Source organism: Parasteatoda tepidariorum, chromosome 1 (assembly GCF_982258835.1).
Source record: "Parasteatoda tepidariorum strain Cologne lab strain chromosome 1, Ptep-v5.0, whole genome shotgun sequence".
NCBI classification, from domain to species: Eukaryota; Metazoa; Arthropoda; class Arachnida; order Araneae; family Theridiidae; genus Parasteatoda; species Parasteatoda tepidariorum.
The window spans coordinates 132,805,701-132,832,938 of NC_141755.1; the positions used below are offsets into that span (position 1 = coordinate 132,805,701).

The 27,238-nt window shown below is 26.0% G+C and overlaps 1 protein-coding gene across 3 annotated transcripts; it reads left to right on the top strand.

The window, feature by feature from the left end:
- The first annotated feature begins 115 nt into the window (after nt 1–115).
- Nucleotides 116–26,020, top strand: LOC147816993 (citron Rho-interacting kinase-like). 3 transcript variants are annotated; one of them, XM_087153363.1, is made up of 9 exons: nt 116–217; nt 2,184–2,392; nt 11,019–11,094; nt 13,086–13,202; nt 19,437–19,706; nt 21,299–21,464; nt 21,966–22,222; nt 24,380–24,485; nt 26,000–26,020. In XM_087153363.1, exons 5-7 carry the CDS (start codon nt 19,502–19,504, stop codon nt 22,213–22,215), a joined length of 621 nt encoding a protein of 206 aa, XP_087009489.1. In that variant the 5' UTR covers nt 116–217; nt 2,184–2,392; nt 11,019–11,094; nt 13,086–13,202; nt 19,437–19,501; the 3' UTR covers nt 22,216–22,222; nt 24,380–24,485; nt 26,000–26,020. The 3 variants fall into 3 exon arrangements, with proteins under 3 accessions (XP_087009489.1, XP_087009492.1, XP_087009496.1); XM_087153366.1 differs by lacking the exons at nt 116–217; nt 2,184–2,392; nt 11,019–11,094 and adding an exon at nt 10,271–10,432; XM_087153370.1 differs by lacking the exons at nt 116–217; nt 2,184–2,392; nt 11,019–11,094 and adding an exon at nt 11,900–11,960.
- Nucleotides 26,021–27,238: the final 1,218 nt, after the last annotated feature.

Sequence of the window (27,238 nt, forward strand, 5' to 3'; positions counted from 1 at the left end):
TTCAATAAATTTATGATCTGAAGTTCTGTTCATGATATGAGTATTTTAAATAGATAGAGGTTAAAATGTTTGTGCAGTATATGTTGTTCACTGCACATGCTGATGCTAAAGGAATCATTAAAACTAATTCAGCATTGTGAGCCATCTAAAGTCTTGCTGTTGTACGGAAAAGCTTCGAAAAGGGAGTTTTTGGCAAAGAAAATCACCCAAGAACTTGGTATAAAATTGCATCCAAGTTCTAAAATACAAGAAAATAATTAGAAATTTTTTTGAAGCATATATAGAGGCATTTTTGAATAGTTTTGCAAACTGTCCTCCATTCAGATGCTTTATTTAAAAGAATGTGTAAGAAGTTTAAGAAAAGTAGTTTCTTCATTGCTTAGATTGATAGCAATGCTATTTAACAGCATGTAGTTTTATTTCGAGAGATAAATTTGTAGTTATCAGCTTTGCCAGATTTTGTTTATTTATCCTGATTCATTAAAAATTCTCCTGATTTTTGTATATTCTATGAAGTTTCCTAAAATTCAGCAATGTATGCTAGGGAAAAAAAAGGTAAAGAATGTTTGTGCCAGCTTTCCTTTGATACACCAGTATCTGTGCAAGTTGATACTTCATTAAATCTATTGAAGAAGCAGCTCTTTGTAGAATTTGGTAAATTACTAGTTAAATATTTTTCGTAAATGAAATTTTATAAAGGTAAAGTTCTCTTTTATGTGCTTCATATTGGAAATATGAATTTAAATTACTATATTAATGAAGAGAGATTCATGTAAGACTATTTATACTTTTTTGTCCAAAACCTTAAATTTTTTACATTTGATCCTGCAAACATAAATAAATTAAAAGCATTTTATGTTAATGAAATTCTTATGCATTAAGAATTTTTAATGTAATTATTACAGTATTAAAAAAAATATATTAATATTATTTTTTATTTATCTTTTAATAATAAAACTTTTCCCTTTTTTAGTATATATTTTTCAAATACTTTGGTTTTGTCCAGAAATAGAGAATTCTTGTTTACTCATAAAGGCTTTCCCATTCAATTAGAAAAAGTTATATTTCTCAGATCTATACCACATAACTATTCATTTGGATTGCACACTTACAGACATTGCACTAGTTTAAACCTTTCATAATGGATACATTGAAATATTTATTAGAAAACTGTAAACTTTTTTTCTTACACATTAATGAATATTGAGTGTAGTTGGTTCCTCTGAGTTCTGTTAAAAATACATGACTATTTCTATTATTTTCTATATTTGATCATTTGTGTTCTGACTCAATTTTGACTTAGGGGTTTTGAATTTGCTGAAAGTGTAGTTCTAACATCTGAATGTGAAATGGTTTAACAAAAACCTTGTAAAGAATAATGTTAATTGGACTAATTTGCAGAAATTTTACATTTTTGTTTTACTCCCACAATGAACAATTTTGTTGTTATGTCTAAAAATATTCAAGCTGGTAATTTTTTAATTTGTGGGTTTAAGCAATATTAAAGCCATTTTACATTAAACTAATTAACATCTAGAATTTAAGAACAAAGCAGTTTTGGTTGAACTTTTAATTTATTATAATTTGTGTGTTATATCATTTTCCCCACTTGATTTAACTAGATAGTAATTAATTTAATAAATTAATTAATATCTTACTAGTAGGAATAAATTTAGCAGATTTAAATTATTTTTCACTAAAAGCAATGTTAAAATTTAGTATTTAAAACAAATAGTTTTGTAATCATTCCTTATTGCAGCATGCAGTCTGAGCATTTCACATTTGGTAGAACATCTTCCTCACTTGAATGAACAAAAAATGATCACACAATGAACAAAACGTGTTCATTGAATAACAAAACCAAAAACTGATTTTTAGCTAGCAAAAACAACATGTGATAGGACAACTTTAGACATTGCATGCTTCGGTGGCTAATTGCATAGGTGTTGAAATGAAATATTTTCCTTCGTGAATTTTTTTTCCATGAGCAATGTTCAATTTCCAAATAGCTTATAATAACTATAAAACCCCTTCAGAAAAAGTATAATGATTGCATAAGAAATGTCAGCTGATCTCATCTCTAAATAAAATCAGGTGTAAAATGACCAAGTTTGAAATCATTTATTTGAAAAACTACTGAGTTGATTTTCTAAAATATTTTATTTGTTTGAATTATTTTTTAGAATATTTTGTAATAATTAATAATCCTACACATGATCCGTCTACTACTGAGGATGTCAGCACTGTGCAAGCGGGATGTGGATTCGTATTGACCAGCCATCGGTGGGATTCGAACCCAGTTCACCACATTGGAAGGCGAACGCTCTATCCCCTGAGCCATCACGGCTCTGCAAGGTTCATTTGTAAAATGAAGAAACTATCAGGAAATTTGGTAATTTTCAGAATATTATAAAATATTCATATTAATTTCATACTTATGAAAAAAGGCTAACAAACAATAACAAAATGCACTGAGTGTATTTTCTACAAAAAAAGTTATGATCATGTGGCTACTGCAGGCCATATTTTAATCACCACTCATCATATTTAGTTGCCTTGTGATCAGGGGTGACTATTAATTTTTTCCTATACTCTCAAGGCGCAAAGAATAAAAAAGTTTGAAAAAAAGAAAATTGGAATTTCAAAATAATTGCAATTTTTTAAATGAATAGTCAATACTGAAATTATTCGCCAGTGTTTGTTTTTTTAAATTTCTGTAGCATTTAATTATTTTGTTCTTAATGTTATAACTCATTTAAATGAAAATTTTATATTGCAACATATGTAATTATACATTATATGTATATATGTATTCATTGAACTTAAGTTTTTATTTGAGTATGGCTATGGTTTAATCATTCTGAAGTTTACATTTTGATTCATAATTCCTATTATTTTTGGTTTCTGATCTCAGATATATATTTTTAAAATGTAAAATATTTTTCGGATATTAAGTATTTATTTTAGAAAATTTATCATACAAAACTTTTGCTACTAATGAATAGTATTCATTCCTTCTCGGCTCCATATTTAGCTGTGCTGTGAGGATATCTGAACAATAATGCTTAATGTGTTAATTTAAATTGGTAGTAAATTTTTTAGTTTTTATGTAATTATTAGTGTTTGATTAAAAAGTATAGAGCTTAATATTAAATAGATTTTCAATAGAGTGAAAATATATGCTACTGCTAGCATGCGTATCAAGTTAATTAGTTTGTTACACTTCTTCCCTTTTTTAAAAAAACCTCTTCTTAAGAACTACTTTTTTTTCTGCGTTTGAAAGATGTTTAATTAACTGCTTAACTCTAAACCAAGATTTACATGTATTATTTATTACATGAAATATTATAAATAAATAAAATATATAGGTTTTACTATACCTAATGTTTTTGAAAACTGAAATTTATTTATACTTCTAGCAATGAAAATTTATTGTTATTTTCTTTTGTTATTTAAATGTATGTAATTAATTTGGAAATCGATATTTTAAATACATTAAATGATTAATTATTTAATAAGGCATGATTTTAAATCTGATTAGGATATAGCAAGTGAGATTGATAGCAAAAGCACACATATCCATATATAATTTATCTGAACCAAATTTTACTTGAAAATATATTTTATTCCTGAATGATATAACTTTTAAATAATATCTGATAGATTAAGAATTCGAAAAGTTTATCTTCTTTACATACAGGGATGAAGTGGGATACTGGGACCTATCCTAGTGTGCCCTCCATCTTGATTACTTTTTGTTGGAATAAATAAAAAAAATATATAAAAATTGGTATTAATTTCCCTTTGGTTTAAAGGGAAAAACTTATAAATGTATGTTGATTTGTAAAAAAAATTTAATTTATTGTTTACCCTTTTCACATTGTTTTTTCTCTGAAAATGTTTTTTTTATTTTTGTTCCTTTTAAATTACTCTCTTATACTATTTTATGTGTATATTTCAAAAAGTAATTCTTACTCATCTAAATAAGAAAAAAATGTAGTTTATGAAAAATAATTAAAATACAGTCTCTCTGCTTACATATTTCTTTTTTTTTTTTTTTAAAAAAAGTTAAATAAAAAGACTGTTTTTGAATAAACAACTTGCAAGCTTTTTTTCTATAATTTGAACAGAAATTTTTTTCAAAACTAAGCATTTAACAGTCCGTTTTTTTAAAGTAAAGTATTTATTTAAAAAATAACCTTAAAATTTCATTAATATTCCTTTTTAGAAAAAGAGACACTTATGCAAATTTTACCATGTGAAAATAATCTTAACAATGTAAATATTTATAATAGTTATCAATATTAAATCTATAAACACAGATAATTTTACCATTGTATAATTCTCATTGAATTTTCTTAAAAATGGAATATGAATAAAAAGGCAGTGTTTTTAAGGGATGGTGGCTATTTTTACAGAAAGGGAAAAGAGGGTGCATTTATAAGGATCAAAAGGTAGACAGGGCAGGTTGCCCTTCTAAAATCACTTAAGGAAAACACTGCACATATTCACATATTGATATATAAATATATACATATCACACGACACCCCCTAAAAAGTGCATCTTCCAGGGTATCCCTGCTTACATATTTCTATAAACAAACAGTGAAAACTTATATTTAAAAACTCATTAAATTTTTTATATTGTCCATTACAATGTGTATTTTTATTACAAATCACAAAAGAGTTTGATTTAAACTAATATTTAATTAAAAATTCAGAGCAGAATATTAATAATCAATCTTTCATATGAAACTGAAAGGAAAATACAAGTTCTTAATAAATTTAACTCAGTTAAATTTTATTATTTTTAAACAACAGCTATCTCTTGTTTAATTCTCTAAATTATTTTGTATTCTAAAGGTTAAGTTGTGTTTTGCTCATAATTAACAAAATAATTTGTTAATTTAAAAACTAAATTGTATATTTTAATATTTTTCTGTGAAAATGATTTTTTTTAAATTTGACTAAAATATCAAGGAATTTTTAAAAAAATCATTTTTATTTTTTCTAATAGGATGCAGAAAAAAACTTTTTAAACAAAATATCAAATAATTTTAAATTTAAAATAAAAAATATATATTTTTATGTTTATTTTAAGTAAATTAGTTATATAGTTATTTTTTATAAAAATTTACAAGGGAAATTTCCAGTTTTAGTTTAGTCAATTAATATAAATATTAAATTTATAGAATTAATAGAAATGAACATATTTAGGAAATTTTAAACTCATCCTTTATTCTTATAAATTTATTTTATCTAGTTAATACCATTGTCTTGGGAAAAAAGTGATTTTTTCTTGAAAGGGGCTTAACCTTCGTGTAAATCACTTATCATAAAATTTACTTTGTGGTGCTACACAACTAAACCTTTTTACAATACTCTCTATTGTGTCAATGTAGTTCCTCTACTGAGTGTCAAAAGTTTTTTTTAAAAATATTTTTCCTATTATCGATACAGTTTAAGTATTAATGTTCATTTTTTAAAAATTGAAAATTTTTTTATTTCCAAAACTATAAGCAAGACAATTGATGGTTTGATAAAAGTTAGTTAGATAATAATAAAAAGTTATGAAAACCCTGATTTAGGGTATTAACCCAAGGCGGGGGTAAATAGCTATTTATAAATACCATACTCATTGGGTATTTATCCGACTCACCTCTATACCCATACAGTGTTGGGCTAAATCAGAATAGAAAAACTCTTAATAAATATAAAACAATAACTATAAATTTGCTAAACTTCCTTTAACTGCTGATATTTTTGTAGTCTTATAAAATTTGCTTATTTATCTTCATTATCAATGATGGTACATATTTTTTTAAAAACTATTTAAAGTTTGAATTTTTTTTTTTCGTTAATAAAAATAAATAGTTATAATAAAGTTTGCATAAAACACTGAAAATTTACAAGTTTTATACCTTATTATTTTGCAATTTTTTTTTTTTTTTTAATTTTTCATCCAACAAATTTGTCTTAAAAAATCATACTAAGCAGAGGAATTTTTTTAGAGGAAATACTCAAAAACAAAGGTTAAGCTCTTGGGCATCAAAAGGAATTAAGCAATTTGCAATCAATCACCTAATTATTCTTTACTTTAATGAAAACAATCACAAATTTATCTTAAAAATTTAAAAATAGGAAATTAAAGCAAGGTTTATGTGTCAGATTTTTAAAGTAAAAAATTTTTATTAGCTTCACCCATGTTATTTTCTCTTTGCTTAGTCAAATGAAGGTATACTGCGAAATAGAAATTTGGAATACATGTTTTGGTAGAATATAGATTAAATCCAATAGATTTTAAAAATACTTTAATGATTCTAAAATTCTCAATGATTCTTTAAAAAGAATTATTATTAAACTAGCATGGTCTAATAATAATTCTTTTTAATGATATTGAAGCAGGTTTGGGTCTTGAAATATCTGTGCTTATTCTGATTCATTATTTTTAATCTAGCAATATACATAAATACAAAATAGAAAAAATCATTATAATGATGTACAAAATGTTATATAGCTATTATAGAATTTTATAAAGTTTCTGAATAAAAACTTTTTGTCTTCTATATTTTTATATATTTCTTTTTATTCTTCTCAACTAAATCTTTCTTAATTGAAATCAATTTTTTATTTGATAACAAATAAAACTCATTTTAGTTAGTTTACTTTGATTTATTTAGTGACTTATTCCTATGAATTTTGTTTATTAATATGAATTTAAAACAAATGAGATCTTAAAAAAAGCTCTTCAAACTCATGTCTATAGAAATAAGAAATATATCGTATCCTTATTTTTTTTTTAAATAAAACTCTTCAAACTTATGTCTATATAAATAAGAAATATATTGTATTACAGAGTTTTTCTTATGAATAAAATAAGGGCAGGGTATTTCCTCTCTGAAAAAAGCTTTATCAGCTTTCAAAAGGCTCTCACATCGAAAATGTTAAAATGTGTATTATTATGTATAACTGAATTTTATCCTAGACAATTTTTAAATTACCATCTCATACTATCTTATGAGTATATTTCAAGAAGTAATTCTTTTTTGATATCAAAATATGAGAAAAATTGTAGTTTATAAAAATAATTAAAGGCATGCTAAATAGCAATCTCTGTGCATGTTTTTTTTTTTCAATAAATGAACTAACAAAAAACGATTAATTGATAAACAACTAGAAAGGTTTTCTCAATAATTTTAACTGAAAATTATAAGAAAATAAACTTTTAAAGGTGCATTTAAAAAAAATTAAATCACTTATAAAAATTAATATCCCCTTCCACCTGCCCCAAAGAAGATACTTATTAGAAATTTGACTAGTTAAGAATAATCCAAGCAAAGTAAATGCTTGTATAAGTAATCTGAATTTTACCTATAAGCACATAATTTTACCAATATAATTATTAGTTAAACAATGAATTAATTTTTTTCAAAATAGAATCTGAATAAAAAGACATAGTTTCTAATGAAGGGTGTCTTATTTTTATAAAAAGAGCAAAGAGTGTACATTTATTGGGATCAAGGGGGGGGGCAGGGCGGTTTGCCTTTCAAAAAACAGTTAAGCAGAACACTGTATTAAAATATACTGTTAATGAATTTCTTATAACTAAACATTGCCATTTTAGAATGTTTTTCAATGGCCTTGAAAAATTATATTTAATGAAGATAAGATTTTGCCTTTTCCGATCAATGATACAAAGAATGTTGCACTTTTAGTTTACTATATCTGAAAGAAAATTCTGAAGCTCTTTCAACTCTTTTGTATCTTTGAATTATTAGTTATGTTATGTCATTAATATTTTTAAAAGTTTCCTGTTGTTGTATCAATTTAAAATAAAAAAATTTTATAATTACCTATTTATTATAATGTAATATTATATATTATAGAGTTATGTTGTCTTCATTTCCAAATTATGAAGTTTCTAAGTACTAAACCTTGTTTATTTCCATTTTATTTGTCCTTTTACATTGTTTGGTCAAATCAGTTAATGCTTTTCCTTACTATTATCACATTATGATTGCTTTAAACTAGAGGCCTTTCAAATATTATATAAGAATATTTTGGACAATTTTGAACACCTTATCAGCATAATTAAGTAAATTGCAAACCTTTTTCCATGTGTCAAGATGTTACATCAGCCCCTGGTTTTCACTTTGATTTTTACTGTACTAATTTAATTTAAGGATAAAATTCTAATAAAAGATATTAACTATATAAATCAAATTTTATATCAAGTTAATATGAAATTTAAAAAAATACTCCTTTCCTTTGCCATTTTTTTTACTATAAAAATAGTTCTAGGTCAGTTAAATGAGAGTAAATTTAAATTATTATTTAATAGAGTAAGTGTAAATGTAAATTTAAATTTTGGAAAAGACCCTTATCCTTATTTACCCCTCTCCTGTGATTGGATATCAAAATACAAGTGCGGTGTGGGAAAAGTGTAAAGGAAATAATTAGCGAAACCATGTCTAATAATAGACTTGTTTTAACCATGCATAGCATGCACTAATTTTAAAATGTGTGGTTTTTGAAACTTTTTTTTTTATTTGCTAATGTGTGAAAATTGAAGTTTTATTCCAATTCAGAAAATCTGATAATTTGTGATGTATTTAATCTATATAGCTATCAAATATGAAATGGTAAAAAAATTTGCACCAACATAATTTTTAAAAAGCTACAATGAGTAAATTCTTGAAGGTCAAAAAGGAATACATAATTTTTCCCTTTGGCTTTTTCTTGCTAGATTATTTTTCACTTTGGTATTTAGTAAGCTAGAATTTTTAGCAAGAAATTTTCATTTCTGTACATAGCTTTATAGTTGCCGCTCGGTATGCGGTGTTTTTTCGAAGTTTAAATGTAGTCACTGCGTTAGCTTCATTTCACTTTTTTATCATTTTATATTCAGTTTTATACATTATATTTTTATCCCTCATAGGTAAATATTCCGTGAATAAAGAATTAAGCATAGTGTTTAATATGAAAGTGATTTACAAATGATGGGTCTCATTATGGTGATTTGTAAATAACTCATCAGAGTCTGCATTGAAATGCTTCCTGAATCATGCTGAGTATTACATGCTATTAAGTGTTTTCCGAATCAAGCATCTCGATTCTTATTCAAGTGCTTTACGAATCACACACTGAGATTCATGTTTGAAGGATTTAAAATTTGCCTATTGCAAATAGCATTAATGGGATTTAAAAATTACTGTTTGCAATTTTTATCAAAGTGATATATGAATCTCCTTTTGCATTTAATGATTACTAGATTATGCATCATTTTTTACATAAAAATCATTACCAAATAATGTGTTGTGTTTTGCATTGAAGTAATCAAAGAGTCATGTGACAAAGTTTGCATTTTGGTGATTTATTAATCACTCATTGCTATTTATGACTTGTTACTTTGTGCATTTTTCAAACTTTATTGTTTGCTATTCATATATGCTTCGATTTACGGAACATACGTTGCATTTCAATTTGCAAGTTATATCTTGTACATAATTTACGTCATCTTTAAGACTTGCTTCATGTTTCATGTCATTATATCTATGGGCAACATATTGCACTTTATATAAACACGTTTTAAAAAACTAGTCATAGTGAATTATAATAAAAAAAATTGCAATTTATGATTTATTTTAAGGAAACTATAGTTTTGTAAATCTTAAGTTTGTTATCTGTCAAAATATTGTTTTACAAAGGATTTTATTGTGCCCAAAATACTTTACTGATATTCTGAGGTGTTGTGTTTTTAAAATTGAAACAGATATGCTAAATATTAGTTTTCAAATTCTTATATGCTTCATATATTGTTAATGGATAGTCTTACCAGTTCTAGTCTTTAAAAGTTTGCATGTATGCTAATGTCAATTTGTTGTATTTTGTTAATTAAACCACAATGCAACTGTTAATTCATTTGCATTAGTAGATATGAGCAACACATATTTAAAAATTGCCAGAACTATTAAACAATGTAAAATTGATACAATTAATATATGCTCCAATGTTATAAAATCTAGTGGACATGTATTTTAGCATACTAACTGTTATTGAGTAGGTCCTTCAAAGTGATTGAAAAATCCTAAAATCAATGTTATTATTTTTTTTAAACTTATTTATTTATTAATTTTGAAAATTGAGTGGGATTGAATTTGAGAGGGGTAAATTTTGGTTTGTTTAGACTTTCCCTTTTTGCTGAAACGTTTGGGTTTGGATAGAATATTTATTATCTCTAACTTTTTTTTCTAGAAATGTTTGCAGCTATTTAATGTTTTATTCAATTTAAAAATTATTTTAAGAACAAAAAAATATCAGTAGCTATTGGTGATCGAAATGGGTTGCAGGTGGCGTCGAGCAGAACTCACTACCTATGGCAACACTTCGCATGCTTTCCCCATTAGCGTGTGGAGAGTCATAGAGTAAGAAAGTACGTTAGTTTCTCTCTTGATTTGTAAATAGATTAAAGTCTTTTAAGTTGGAAAACTATGTGGAACTGAAAATTACATTAAACATAGTTCTAAAGAAAGGCATCATGGAAATTTTCAAAAATATTTTTATTAAATAAAAAGAAAAAATATTAAGTAATGGGAAAATATCGTAGTACATTCCTATACAACTGAAAAGAAGAGGAGAGGGAAAAGAGAAGGGCCAAAGGCATGAAAGCGGTCTCTCCCCAGATGACTTATTCGTGTGTTGTGATATCTTGAAACTTGTGATTTAAAATTTAAGTTTTAAAAAAAAATTTCTTTCAAAATTCAGTAAAAAAATGCTTAAACTATTTTATAACCACAATATTTTAAAATTCACATTAAAATTTTATAATAAGTTGAAGAATAATCCATGTATTAATGAAGAATAACCCATGAAGAATAATCCACAATTAAAAAATAAATATGAAACATCTATTAATTTTTTATTTTAAAATTTAATTTTTTGAAAGAATTAATTTTGATTAAAAAAATTATAATTTATAAATGAAATAAGACTTATTAAATAGTTATTAATCTTTTTAGATGAGGAAATTTGAATTGAACTCTGAATCTCTCTGGTAGAAGGTGAACAACTTAACGGTCACACCACAGTGTAAAAGTAATGAAGTTATATATCTTGAAATTGAAATAAAATCAATTATAAATGATTAAATAAAAATAAAGAAAATTATAGAAATAACTTGTTTTAATGAAAAAATTTCAGCACTTTTTCAAAATCGCATCAGGCAATACATACCATCACCTTTCTCACAAATTGTGATGTCATTTTCGACCAATAGCGTGTCCCAGATATTCTGAAATTTAATCGCTTGTTTAATTTGATCCCTATCTTAGCTACATGTTCTTTAATTTAAGCTTAACTTTGTTTTAATTGGAGTTTTCAAGATGTGTTCTGCCCTTGCTAGAAACAAACTTTTTTGCTTGCATTGATTACTAAACAATAATATTTTGGTGTAAGCCTACTCTTTTAGGGTGATACCAAAAATCCCAATTGAAATTGCAAGCAATCCCTAAAATATTTAACCCTCTTTGAATAGAATTAGATTAATCAGTATTTCATATATTGATTATGTGTCTAAAAGATTGCTTGCAAACTCAAACTATGATTTTTTGTTTTTCTTAAAAAGATATTCTAAAGATATTCTAAGAACCATCACATAGTTTTTTGCAAATTCAAGATGTGTTTTTATTATTAGATGTTATTATTATTATTTTTTTCTAATTATTTAAATATTTTTAGATTTGGCTGTTTTATTTTTTATGTATTTTTTTGTGTGTGTGTATATATATTAATACATTGGATTAATAATTCAATACTGCTGTTTGCATTACTTTTTTTGTTTTCTTTTATTACTTAGAATTTTTTTTAAAAATTTCTTGCAGTTTGAGTAGATAAAAGCTTTTAATTTTATTTTGAAAATTAATTTATTCTTTAGATGTTGCTGAAAGTTTTTATTTTATATTGTAAGTAAACTTATTTATTTAAATCTTGTTCACTTCCATTATTTTGGCAATAATTTGTTAATAATAAATATTTCAATCAAATGGAATATTTTTTCCAATTTGTTTCTAAAATAATTTAACAAGAGTCAACTTAGAAAATGGAATTGCTGATGTGTGTTTTGAAGAGTTTTATTTATCCTTTAGTTTTGAAATAGTTATTAATTTGATATTTCTTCATTTGCTATTTTGTAATTCAAAAGTTAATATATTCTTCTTAATATGATTTTTAAAAAATTTCATAGTATTTGGATGATTATAGAACCGTAGTTTTGGGTGTAAATAATTTTTACCAGATTCTTTATATAAGAACTTTACTGGATTGATTTCTAATAATGTTTTAAGATTTGCTATTCCTTTTTCTATTCACTAAGAATGTTCTTTTTTTTATTGACAACACTCGAATATTTGAAAATTTATATGTATTTTTTCTATACAGCTTTAAAGTTACACATTTTTCAAAAGTTTCTCATTTTCTATATTTGCAATAAATTTTAGTTAAATTTTAATTAACCGGTAGATTTTTAAACTCTTATTGAAAGAAATGTAAATCTGTGATTAATTAAAGTAATTGTGTTAAATTTTAAATGTAACACATTTGAAATTGTATTTTTTTCTCTTAATACTTTTAAGAGTGGGGTGTGAACACTGCAAACAAAAAGCTCAATGATATTTTTTAATTGTGTTACATTTGTTTGAATATTTAATTATTTAATATCATGTTTTATTTCCCTGTAAAATTTTTCATTAACCTTGTAAACTTGCAGTGAATCATGCTATTAAATGATATAACTAAGGAAAATACCGAACATAAAACAATGATACCGAACAAATATACATATTACAAATTGTATAAGTTTCATTGGGAGTACACAATTGTATACATTTGCATTAAAACATCTTTAATGCAGAAAACATTACAAAAAAACATATGTTAGAAATAATGTGAAATATTCAAATCTGCTTAAATATGAATGCTTTATTGTAGCTTTCAAGCTTGTGCATTATTTTCATTATTTTAATTTATTTTGATTTCTTTAAATCTTTTATACTTATCATTATTTTTATCATAATATTAATTACTTGTAGGACTCATCTTCACTGTGTTGCTTCTTGCAATAATTCAACTGCTGGAAAACCTTGATCAACTTGAGTAATCATGAAACAACCTGGGAGAGAATGAAAAATGCTTTGAATACCTCTGCAGTAAGTTCTAAATAGTATGAAATCTGTAAATTTCTGTATCACATATACACTTTAAAAATGCATTGTTCCACAGATAACCTAGGTGATGTGCAGATTAACTTAAGCAACCTCCTTATTAAGTATGCTTCAATAAATGTTTTTAAAATTCATTCAATTACTTTCGTAAAATTATATTTTATGATTGCATACAAAAGCTTTATATAGTATATTCCATGTAGTGTGCCATTTGTTGCTGAACTTTATTCAGTTCAGTATATGCTCCATTTAATATCATGCACAAGATTCTGGTACAAAACAATTTTTACAAATGACTATATAGGATTCTTCATTAAAGCACATGCTCACAATTTTGTGCTGGGTTCTCTCTTTACATCTCATTACACCCAAATGCCTTATATGAAAAAGTTATTCTCAGACAATTAGAAATTCATCTCATAATGAACTTAATGTTGATAATAGATTGAAGTTTACAAATCAATGACTAGCTATTGTTGTCTTCTTTTACTTTTTATCGCTGTTTGCTCTTCGATGTGGCAATGAGTCAAGTTAAGAATAATTTCAACAATAAAACAATAAATTTAATTAAGAAATAAAAGAAAACAAACTACTTCAGCAGCCGAGTACATTGCTGCTTCCTAATCATTTCATATTAAAAATATCTCTCTTACATTTGTAAACAGACACAGTAGTGCTGCACAACTCACTATTAACCAGTGATGCTGAAGATTACAAATATGAAAGAATTGATGTTGGTATCACTGGTAGTCAAAAACAAGAAGCTATCAGCTGACCTGATGGTTAGTTATTAATTAAACTACCCTTCTATTTTTCGAATTTTCTGTCGTTGCGTGTGGTTAAATGAAATTAACCATCTTCATAATCATGTTTTTTGTAAAAAAGAAAAAAAAATCCTGTTAACTGTCAATTTTTCAAAGATATAAAAGTCAATAAAAAAACTAAAATTATATTATTTTTCTTTATTTTCCTTTTGAAAAGTCAGCTAGTTTTTTAAAGTGGCCATTAAAAATTTCTCCTATTTTCACCAGATATTAACGTAATTTTGTTAACTGAAATACATTAATAAATTAAAAATAAATGTTCATTAAGCGTTTTATTCTTTTCTAGTGAAAGTCCATAAAATTTTCATAAATACTTGTGAAAAATACAAACAAGCAGTTATATACATCTTAAAATTTTTCTAACTTTAAATTTCCATCAGCTTTTAGTGTATACAGTGGTGGCCAAAAGTGTGGACACTTTTTGAAAGTTTCATGTTTTTCAACTTTGTGTGCTTGTAGAATATATTAATTTTCACTTAAATACAAAAGTTTATATATCAAATTGAAGGTAATTTAATGTAGAATTTAATAATGAATACAGTATTACGATATCTGTATTACAAGAAAAGTTATGCAACTAATAGTAAGATCTATCTTAGATTTGCATTTTTTTAAGTGATACTTACACAATCAATACTTAGTAGGATAACCCTTAATTTTTAAGACAGCTTCACAGCGTCTTTTCATCAAGTGGATGAGTGTTTAGAGTTCATCTTTTGTAATCACATGGTGCCAAGAATCAATTATAGCTTCACTTAGTTGTCTTTTATTGGATGGACGTTTTTTTCGTACACGAACTTTCAAACGTCGCCACAAATTTTCAATTGGATTTAGATCAGGGCTGTTTCCTTGCCATGGTAATATATCTATGCCTTTATTTTGAAACCATGCTTTGCATACTTTTGCTGTGTGGCATGGAGCTGAATCCTGCTGAAAAATAAATGGTGCGTTGTTGGAGAAGAGATCCCTGATGCCAACCACTGTAAATAATAGTTAGTGTACCTCTGCAAGTGTATAAATAATTATTTTAAGTAAAATCACATTTATTTTATAGGAACCAGAAGCAAAAGTTGAATCTGTTGCTTTGGTAATTCATCATTATGAGCAACAGGAAGATATGCAGGGTGCATATCTTCCTATATGCATACTATTTTTGGTCTTATGCGACTATGGCGACTTTTTTTGCTTGAAAAGGCTGAAAAAGCAACTATTTTCAGGAATAGGCAACTATTAGGAGACTTTTTTTACTCTTGACGAAGTTTTTCGCAAAAATGAACGCTACTTTTCAGAACGTTAATAAAAGAAAGCAAACTTTAGAGGCAAAAAAAGCAGCTATTTTCAGGAATAGACGACTATTATGAGATTTTTTTTACTCTTGGCGAAGTTTTTTCGCAAAATGAACGTTACTTTTCAGAACGTTAATATAAGAAAGCTAACTTTTATACAATCATTTACGTCCAAAGAGCCAAAAATTTAAATTTCCATTGGATTTAATAAAGTACTCGTTATATGTTCTCTCTGAGGGGCAGTTTCATTATTTTTAATTTTTTTTCCTTCTAGTAACATTTATATTTTATTGTAATTCAACTTTTATTTAGTACCTATTTTCTAATATGTATACCTTTTACATTTGTACAAAAAATTTTTTTAATTGGAGCATAGTTAGGACTGGGCGATAAATTGATGTATTGCGAAATGTCGATTTAACGCATATGTCAGTAGGCCGTTGTAGTGTCTTTCGCTTTAGGCGCTGCGTCAGAAATCTGATTTAAGCCGCTGGAATTAGATTACAATCGCGATTTAATGATTTAATATGTAAGGATCCTTGACTAGGCTAACGCTGTTATCGCATTAATGAAGACGATTTTGATTTCGTCTAGCTGCAGAGATGTAGATAGCGTTTTGCTATTAAGATATTAGTTTGTGATAAATGACGAAGACGAATTGAATCAGAACTCCCGGTTTCGTGCGAGGATCAGCGTTGTAATATAGAATGCAATGCATTGTTTCTTTATGTCGATTTTTGTCTTTGGGATTTTGCGTTTTTTGAAGATTATTTATAATGAGACTTTAGTCATTTTGCGATCGTTGTGCATTTTATTTCGTCGGAAATAATTGTCGGGTTTCTTGTAAATTATTTTCAGTGAGACTTTTGCACCGATCGTTTCGTTCTGCATTATTTCATACCATTCTTTTTCTGTCTGGGTTTAACGATTCTTATAAATTATTTTTAGTAGACCTACTGTTACTTTGCGATTGTTGCACAATCGCTGTTATCTTAAATTTTCGTTCTGAACTCAATAGATTCTTCTGAACTCATTGATTTTTTTCAATTATTTTTTATTTTATTTTAAACGATACAATTTAATAGGGGTATTTTGTATTTAATTTTGTTATAAAAAGTTAGTTTTTTTAAATTTATTAAATGTGGTTAAGCATAATAATTTGATTGTTTTTCAACCAATAAATGCTCAGTCAATTTTAATTATAAAAAAATTAAACAAAGCCTACCTTTATTTAAATTGCTTTTATTTTTGAGAAAATGAAAAGAAAGTTTTGAAAAAATTTGGTTAACTGATTAGTTTGGCAGATTTTAAAAACAAAGATTTTTTTTAATTAAATAAAAAGTTTAGTAATGTTTTGACGTTTTTAATAATTTAACATTAGTACTTAAAGTATTTTTTTAAAATTTTTTATTAAAATTCTTTTAATACTTGTTTGTTTTATAATTTGTTCGATAGTCAGTATCCTTTTTAAACAAATAAATCTTAAGTCGATTTTGTTTTCAAAAATTAAAATATTTTTGCATTTATTAAGTACAGCATTTGACCATTAGTTAATACTACTTTTTATTATTTTAAATAAGTAAGTAAAAAAGGGTCTAATGATGTTTCAAAAGCATGTTTTTTTTTCCAACAAATAATAAAAAAAAACAATTTTTTTTTCTAAAGTGAACATTTCTTTGGTTTGTTTTCCACTTTCGTTTTTTTCTTCTTTTAATTTTTAATGCGTGTATGTAAAATAATTTGTTACAGTATTATTATTTTTAAACCAATAAATCTTAAATCATTTTTAATTTAAGAAGAATGAAATAAAGCTTGGGTTTGCTTTTACTTTGACTTCTTTATTAATTTAATTGGAAAAATTAAGCAATGATATTGATGTCATAGTAGAATATGTTGAGAATTAATATTTTCTTTTGTACTGGATTTATTCCTTTTTATTTATTTTTGATTGATTTAAAGATTTCCCATAGGTAATTTCTGAACATATGCTAAATCGTGATGTCTAACGGACGATGCATAACTATTTAAAATTTCTGACATCAACCAGTCCTTATCATAGTATTTGACAATTGAGCTACAATTTTAATTATTTGGCTACTATTTTTTATAAATTTTTGTTCCTGTTCAGGCAACTATTTTCATAGTTTTTCACCATTAATTATTTTCAAATTTTTCGCCATTTAAAATGTATTTAAATAATAATTTTTGAAATTAATTATGTATTGATAACATTGTTTTAATTTTAATTCACAATTTTTATTTTAAAGTTTGGATACTTTTAAGTTTGGATACCTGGATATAAAGTTTGCATACCTGGACAACTGAAAAGTTGCCCAGGTGCAAGTAAAAAGTCACTAAAAAAATAGACCTCTGTCAAGTTTTTATTTTATTTTATTTAATTTTTTAAACAGATAGAAATTAAATAGAATAAAAAATGTAAAATAAAAAATTACAAAAAAAATGTCGAATTTCCTTGTGCCCGGCTGACCAAAAAGTAATAAATTTTATTTTAAAAATGATACTATGACAAACATTTCTTATTAGAATGGGAAATGTATTTAAAAAATGAAATTCTTTGTATAATTTCACTTATGAAATGCTTATAGTAAAAAAAATATGCTCTGAAAATTCCTTATATTTATCACAATATTTGTAAACGTAAACAGTTCCCTAATTTTTTTGTTGTTAAAATACTTATTGCTTTTTTGTATTTTAACCTGTAAAATATTTTTTATAAAGTTTCCTTTCTTTAACTACATGTTTTTGTGCAAAAGAATTTGCAGTTAGAAATTGTTTTGTAAATGCCACAATCTTTTGTAAATTTTTAGCATCTATAATCTTATGTCTTATGAATTGGAAGCATCTATATGTCTTATGAATTGCAGGCATAATAATGCACGAGATTATGTATAGGGTGTTCAAACATATCCATGAAGCACAAAGTGTGCTCAAAATTGCTACTTACATCACAGTACAAAGTTTTTTTGCAGAATAATTTATGTTTTGAGCAAGTGATGGTGAATGTAAAATTCATGACAGAGGTTACCCAACATAAGTTTTTTCTCGCGTTAGGATGAATTTTTTACTTATTTAAGTAAAGAACTTATATTAAATTAAAAATTTTTTTTTATTTGACTTTTTATTTTAGGATGATTATAATTGATACAATGGGTTATGTTGTGAAGATACAATCATGTGATAGCCCTTCCTACCCTATATTGTAAAAATTGAAAAATCACCTTGTTTATAAAAAATAATCTAGTTAGTTAACTTAGTGAGAGATGTTTTTTTTAATTGTTATTATTGTCATATGTCTGTAGAAATACTCTCAATTGTATTTGTCTTTATAAAAATATGTTTTAACTGAAAAAAATATCTTTTCTAAATATTATAAATTTTGTAATAATCTTTTATAAAAATTAAATCGAAAGCACCCTGAAATCCTTCTCATTAAAATTGAATTTTAGCTAAAAACTTTCTATGGTTATTAATTAACTTAGTTTATTTCTTAATTATTAGGCATTAGTTAACTCAGTTATTAATCAGTATATCTTCTTTACTGAGTTATTAATATATTTCTCTGTTATTAGACATTAGTTGTTTATTGCTCACACTTCTAAATTTTGTTTTTATGTTAAACATAGCAAATGGCACATGTAAAGATGTTTGAATCATTAATTTGGAGCACCCAAGTAAAGTAAAAACCATAAAAAAGAAGTTATCTTTTTTTTTTCAACAGTGCATTTTAAATTTTAAGTGCAAAATTTCTTAATTTTAAGTGATAATTTTAAGATTTTTTGTAAAATTTTAAGGGCTTTAAGGTCATTTTTAATTTAGACATTTTCTTTTAAAATGCATTATAAAAATTTAAATTTTAAAGGCACACTTTAATATTTTGGATAATCTGTAATGGGTGAGATGGAAGACCATAATGGAGGTCCTATATTGCAAGTTGGATTAATGAGATTATATGATTGCACAGATTAAATTATAAGTGATGACTAGCATAAAACATGATTTTAAGTTTACAACATTCTTCTAGATATTATATAATTTCCCCCATTGTGAAATTTTGTGTTAAAATGTTTTGCTTCCAAATTCTTTTCCAGTAAGCTATTTATCAGAATCAACGGCTACAAAAGTTGATGCCCCTGCTACACCAAATTTATGAGCCATGCACACTGCAATCACTTACTCGCCAAGTTCTAAGTCTGACTCTAACTGTGATTCTAATGAAAATAGTGAAAGAATTGTCCACCCTCAAGGAATGAAGCATAAAATACCACATCCTTTCTGTGAGGTTATGTGCATGAGAAATTCTAAATGTTGCATTTGCTTGGACTCTATGTATTTAGGAAGATCAATTGTTAAATGTCAAGGTAATTTTTTGTTTTATTCTTGTGCTTTCTGAGTGACTTTTTTGTCTCGTCACTTTGCTGCTGAGCTTTAGTTTACTTAATTTGCTGTTAGTGCTGTTAAAGAAAAAATTTATCACTTCAAGGATAGAGATAAGACTCAAACCTAGCTCATTAGCTTGCTTGAAACATCAAAAACTTCTGAAAAAAATTTGTTTATTTCATCCAATAATTTTTTTATGAAAAAAATCTGATGACCTTATGTCTTAAGATATCTTTTTTTTTCCCAGTCAATCTTTATTCTTATATAAAAAGACATATCTTGAACTTTTTTCTACGTTGTGCTTCATCATTGCGAAAAACGTGCTTATATCTTCCTCAAAGAATGTGTCGGTTAGACAAATTTCTGAACTATGTCTCTCCCTTATCTCTATCAGGTAAAAAATATCAAAACCCTAAGTCTTTTAATTTTGTGGACATCTGTAGGCACTTTTGGCCTGCAATTGGTACACAACTTATGATAATTTAAGTACCTGGAAGTAATTTCAGGCAAAACTGTTTATGCAATTCCAGCTTATTGATCAGAAAAAGTTGGCGGTGTAAAATATCTTTTCTCTCTAACTCCATTCTCTCATATCAATGTAACTTATTAAATCATCACTGACAACTGAAGGCCTCTCCTTGCTTCTTTAGTTTTTCGTCAAATGTTTTTAACACACCTTCTGACCATACAATAATTTGACTTAACACTTTCAACATAAATCTCAGTAAATGGACAATGAATTTCATTATTCTTTGCATTCCTAGCATTAAAACAAATTAGATTGTTTGGTACAGTCAGCGAGTTCCACAACCATTATCAGCAAATCAATCCAAATTGTTTAAATGGAAAAAGCTATGGATAAGAAAAGCTTATGTATATGTTTTGTCACTATTTCTTGCAAAAAAGAACGTCATAGAGCTTTATTTCCAGACATGCATCACACTTTTCAATTCATAATGAAAAACATAAGATTTTAATTTTTTTCGTGACTGAAATTGTTCTATATTATATAATGATGGTTATAATTTTTGGTAAATGACAGCTATATGAAAAGAGCTTGAAAAATCTTAAAATTTTTACATGCCATGCTGGGCATGTTAGTCTTAAAAGAAACCTTTAGTCTTAAAACACCCTTTTTTGAATGTTCACTACGTATTTAAGTAATGGCTATAAAAATAACAAAGCTCTTTCACATTTCAAATTTCTGAGTTTCACATTTCAGTAAAAAAGATTAAGCTTACTTTGTTTATTAAATATTTAATTACATAATTCAGTAACATTTATTAGGTCAATCTATTAGTATCTTATTAGGTCAATTTTTTTCTTTCTATTTTGGTGCCACTTATCTGTTCATTATTGTTAAAATGAGAAGGGGCACTTAAATGTTATTTCTAATTAAGGAGTTAAATATCTGGTGATGCATGTAAGATAAAAAATACTTGCCCGATCAATTTCTTTCTTTCTTTTTTTTTTTACCTGAAATGTAATTTATAGATTAGATAATATAATTTTTAAGTCATATTCATTACACTATATTAATTTTTTCCTAATTTATTATTTTTATTTTTTGTAGAATGTCTGTTAGAATGTCATCCAAAATGTGCTTCATCATTGCCAAAAACCTGTGGATTACCAACAGGTTTCATGCAGCATTTTAAAACTGCTGTAAGAAATTCTCCGTCAGTCGATAAAGTTGAAACAATTTCAAACATATCAGAAGGATGGATAAAAGTGCCAAAGTAAGTGTAAACTTAGTACTATTTACATTTGGTTTTATCACAATGCAGTAGTTCCTGTCAAACAATTGTGAATTAATGAATAGTTAAAACTTGGACTATTATACTAAAAGTGAACTACTGTATTAATTTTGCATAGTAATTACAAGACAAATCTACTTTATTTCTGCCAGGCCAACTGCCAAATGAATTCCTTAAGTTATTTACTTTAAATTTTTGTTTAAATTTTCATCAAATGTTATGGTTTAGTATACAAGGTTGTAATAAGTTAAACATTGTATATTTCAAGTTTGTATCTATTATATTTCTGTTAGTTTACAATTTTATTTCTTTAACTGTTATTTTAGTTTTTCATAGTAAAAAGTAATAAAAAGAACTTCTGAATTGTTCTTGAACAATACCTAAGAACACCTGAATAAACATTCGAATTTAAACCAAAATTGAGCATAATTTATCATTTAATTACTTACATTCATTTAATACAATTATTTGTCTTTTTCTTAGAATTAACAAACATGGCTGGGATGGAAGATATATGCGCTTTGAAGATAGTGTTCTTTACATATTTGAAACTGCAGAGGAGAAGGACCCTGATGAAGCTTTACTGGAAATAGACTTTTTATCAGATAAAGCATCAATCACAGTATCAAGTTCGGTTTCTGCTACTGAACCTCCTTATGCAGCCAATTCAGATTTACCATTTGTTCTGAAAGTTGAATCATTTCCCCACACTACATGCTTGCCTAAAAGTTAATTTTCAGGTGTTTTCACTTGCTGGAATTTTAAATTCTGAAAGTTTTATAAAAGTTAACATAAATAAAATCTTACTTTATCATTATTTGTTGAAATGTTTCTGAATAATTAGATTAAAAGCAATATATAATTCTCATCAGAATGTTTTCCATAGTATCTGAAATGTAAATTATCAACTGTAATTTGATCAAGGTCACAAAGCTCGAGGAGCATCATGTGAAACGTGACAGAAAGATAAATCTTAGCCTAGAAGGCATTGTTGAAATAGGAAGTAATTGTGTTCCCTAGCCTAGGTAAAGAATAGCTGTCTGGCTGATTAACGAAGGGGTCGGAGGTTAAAAAATTATGCATTAAATATAGTAGTTAAATGTAGATTATTAAATATAGTCATTAAAATTTTTAAAAATGAAATTAAGAAAAATTAATAGTTATGAAATAAAAATTTAGACATTGTATATATATATATATATATATATGCTAAGCTTTGAAGATATTGTTATATAGTTGAACATTTATTTTGTTTGCTTTCAATCCACTTTTTCAATTTATGATAATTTTCCAATTATTAGATTCTTATTAAATTGCACATAAACTTACTTTTACTATAGCAATTATTTATAGAAATTCAAAAGCAGTTTTATTGTTTTTATAATGAATATAATTTTTTTAGATCAATTTACTTAATTACACATATTTATGCATTTTTATTTTTAACGACAATATTTTAAAAATTCTTGAGAAAAATTATCAAATACTCATATGAAGAGGACATGTGGAAAAATTACAGCAATAATGGATGTTTCAAAAACGAAGAAATGGATGCTTCAAAATATTTTTATATGAATTATGGAAAGACATATACAAAATTTGGCATCTATTTCGAGTCGTTTACTTTCAAATAATTAAAAATTAGTTAAGCAATTTAGATTATCTACAAGAACCTTATAACAAATAATTTTATTAATTATTATACTTTTTAATTTTCAAACTTAAAAATTTTTTCCGATACACCGAACTGAAATTCACATTAAAAAATAGTTTCTAGATAAGATAATTTATTTGAAAAAAAATTGAACTTTTCGATTTTTTAAAATGATATAGAAATATTGTACTTAAAATATTATTGTTAAAATAGTTCTTCAACATTTTTTTAATTTTTATGCACAAGTTTACAAACTCTTTTATGGTACAGCACTTGAAGGAATATAATTTACAAATGAAAACTTCATTGAAATGAATTTAATGCTGGCTAGAGCAAAAAATATTTTTTATACCTTGAGGAGGAATTATAGTTTCTGGGGATAATATTTTTAATGGTTTCAGAGCCTTGTTAAATAATAAGAAAAGTTTCTCTTATTTCATATTGTAAATTGATATAAAATAAGACACACATTTAGGTTGAATTATATTTAGTACTATCACCAAATTAATTTCTCCTTAATGACTGATGTTAATTTTAAATGTTGGTTTCTAAGAAGTTTAAAATTTATTTTTCAATCATTTAAGTTATTGAATTATATTAGTTTTTGTTTTGCAACGAAAAAAAGGATTTTATTTGTGGGAGAATATTATCAATTTAAATGCTTAATTTAGATTTTGTATAACTGGATTACATGGAATTACATACTTATGTTTTAATATAAATAATAAAATTTAAAAAAAAAAAAAGGTTGCATTTATTAACATTTTATAAATCTCTTCACTTTATCGATATTCTTGCTTCAAATTATGTCTTTCTTCCCTTTGAACTCCTATTTTGGGGATATTTCCACAGGTGAATAAAGAGTTGATCAGTCATTCTGTCATTCCAGAGTAAAACTGGTGGTAGGAAATTTTTGCTACTTGTTTTCCTACTTCGGGTGTTTGCGGTATTCTGGGCATGTTGTGGTTTGGAGGGCTCGGTATTTAAAAAGTTAAAGTTATTTCGATTAGTCAAGTAACATGCTTCTAATAATGTTATGTCTATTAAACTTCATTGTTAAATTCTATACAAATTTTATGTGCTGCTCAATTTTTTTGTTAAAATTATTTTTTGCATTCAATTTAGCATGTATTGCTTTAACGTTTCCAATGTTAATAATTTAATCTAATGTATTATCTCTTTCTTTCTCGCTTTTTTTAAAAATCATTTCCTTGTTCTTATTTTTATTGCTTGTTCATTTTAGGATCTTGTATATCATGACATATAACTTCAATGAAAAGCAAATGTGGGTATCTGTTTTGGAAAAAGCAGCTGAAATAAGCCTTTCAAAAGTAGACAGTAGTCTTAAAGTAAGTTAAGTAAAAAGTACATAACTTTATCCTTTCACCTAAGCTGTTGAACCTATATATAAAGTGTGTTACAGTTTTAAAATTGGAATCACTATTTCAAGCCTGTTTTAAAATCTTTTGTAGAATCCAGTATTTAAATCTTCACTGATCCTGATAGTGTATAGAAATCAGTATATATATGTATATAAACAGATGAACCTCGCTAACCTGAACCTCGATTTCACGAATTTTTTGATATCTCGAAGAGAAAAAAAAATTCCCTTCAAATTCCCTATACACTCAATGTTAAAAAGAACTTGGTTTCAGGATTTTTTTTTTCTAATCCCTCGATAACTTGAATTTTTTTTCCATAAATAGTGTAGATCTTTTTCTAAAATTAAAAAAATATTCCAAAAAAAAAAAAAAAAATTTAAGAATTGCTGACAAGGCATGGAATGATGTGTCTTCCTCTAGGATAATGAATGGCTTCAAGAAGTCTGAACTCATTAAAGATCACAAAAATAGTCAAACAATCAATATCGTTAATTCTAATGAAAACCACACCGAAAATGATAGGAACAGATTGACCGGACTCATGAAGCTTGATGACATGGAATTTCCTGACTTTGTAAACGTAGATAATGCTGTAACAGTGTGTGATCAGTGGGAAGACAATGACATCATCGCACAAAGAAAAGCTTCTTGTGAGGTATCAGAAGAAGAGGATGAGGAAATCTAAGATTTACCGCTCAATGTTAGTAACAAACAAGCACTTTCTGCAGTAGATACTGTGAGGAGATTTTTTGAGAGGCAGCCGAATATTATGGTCCACTTAGAAAATGTTATAGACAAACTTTCTTACACATCTCTAAAACAAACAACAATTGAATTTTTTTTTTAAATGAAAGTGTAAAAAGTGTTTTTAAAATAAATATGGAATATTAAATAAGGTATGTAAAGAGCATTTTTCTTTATTCTACCATTGATAGCATGCGATTTTCGATATCTCGAATTTTTTTTCCTCTCCCTTCAAGCTCGAGATCTAGAGGTTTGACTGCGTATATATATATATATATATATATATATATATATATATATATATATATATATATATATATATATATATATATATTTTAATGTTTCATGGTTTTATTAAGACTATTATATTTTCTTATTTTGTTTGTATTTGCTGTATTCAATGAAGCTTAATTATCTAATTAATAGATTGTTGTATTACTTATTTTATCTACATTTAGTGAAATGTCCTTGTGCGATTCTTCTGTATGTTGAGTAACTCATGATTTGTAGTATTTTCACTGCTTCTGTAAAAAATTAGTTAAATTTTTAATATGTTACCATTTCCTAAAACTGTATACCTAGTTCTTTATGTAAATGCTATACTTATTTATTTATTTGATTTACTCACCTATTTAATTTATTTATTAATATTCATTTATTTACTTTTATTGTTTTTCATTTAATTAGTAAATATTTAAGCTTAACATTAAACAAATTCTATCTTTTTATTTTTTAAGAGATTGGATACAAAAACAATTATAAGTCTCAAAGACTGTAAAGCTATTGATCCTTTATGTGCAAGTATATTTGATGAACAAGTAAGTATAAGACCTGTTGTTAATTTGAACCATTTTTAATTTCTTTTGCAATAATTATAAGTATGTTTTTATAAGGTTATGCTGTTGGGTACGACAGAAGGATTATATGCTCTTAAAGTTATGCAAGATGAGTCTCCTTCATCCATTAAAAAAGTTGATGGAATAATGCGTGTTTTTCAAATTATGAGTCTAAAAATTATTAATGTTGCACTCCTTATAAATGGTAAATATAATTTTTTAATCAAATTATGCAGCACAGTTAAAATGAATTTTTGTAAATGAAAATATATAAATTAGAAAGGGAAAAGAGGATGAGATTTAGAAATGCTGTTATTCTGTTAGAATAATTATTTTCATAAAATACTAACTCTCTAATGTAAGCTGAGATCAAATGGTAAAAGTCTTATGATAACTTAGCAAGTTAGTTTTGTCACACCCAGTGTGCATGGTGCTTCCAGTCTTCACTTTCCTTGACTTGGCCAAGGATTGTATGTGCTAAAATTTAGATATTTGATAAAATTGCTCTTCCTATTATTTCTCTGTGGTTCAGAATTTACTCTAATATACTATTCCTTAGTATTTAAAGGTAGGAAGTTTGAAATGAAGACTGGGTGATTATTACCCCCATCTGCTCTGCTATGTAAGAACATATGCCAGTGTTGTCTTTGGATCTCTAAGGATAAATTCCAAACCATTTCAATTGTAGCTGTGAGTCAAAAATAGTTTATTTTAGTATAAAAAGAGAAAATGGTTAATGTAAAATAATATTTTGTTTAAATACTTTTATTTTAATTTATGTTTAGGAAGCAGTCTTAACCAAGTCTTTTAGGTCAAAAAAAAAAAAAAATTAGAAAAATTACCTTTTTTATAATTTTTAATTTTTTACTCTTACATAACACTTTTATATTTACTTTCATGTATAATTTTTACTTTTATATAATTTAATTAATAATCATTTCTTCCTCCTAGTTTTTGAACTCTATTTAATTTTTTTTAAGTAATGCTAGTGTCTTATTCTTGGATCAAGAAATCAAAGTATTTAAATATTTTATCTTTAAAAGAAAGTCATTCTGATTAACTCTGCTATTTTTGAAAAGAAACACAATCAGTGGCGTATCTAGGGTATGGCAAGTATGGCGAATGCCATGGGCGCATTAT

Coding starts and splice junctions, on each gene's coding strand:
- LOC147816993 (XM_087153363.1), top strand. CDS start 19,502: ATGCACACTGCAATCACTTACTCGCCAAGTTCTAAGTCTGACTCTAAC. Junction 19,707..21,298: donor ATCAATTGTTAAATGTCAAG/GTAATTTTTTGT, acceptor TATTTTTTGTAG/AATGTCTGTTAGAATGTCAT. Junction 21,465..21,965: donor GGATGGATAAAAGTGCCAAA/GTAAGTGTAAAC, acceptor TCTTTTTCTTAG/AATTAACAAACATGGCTGGG.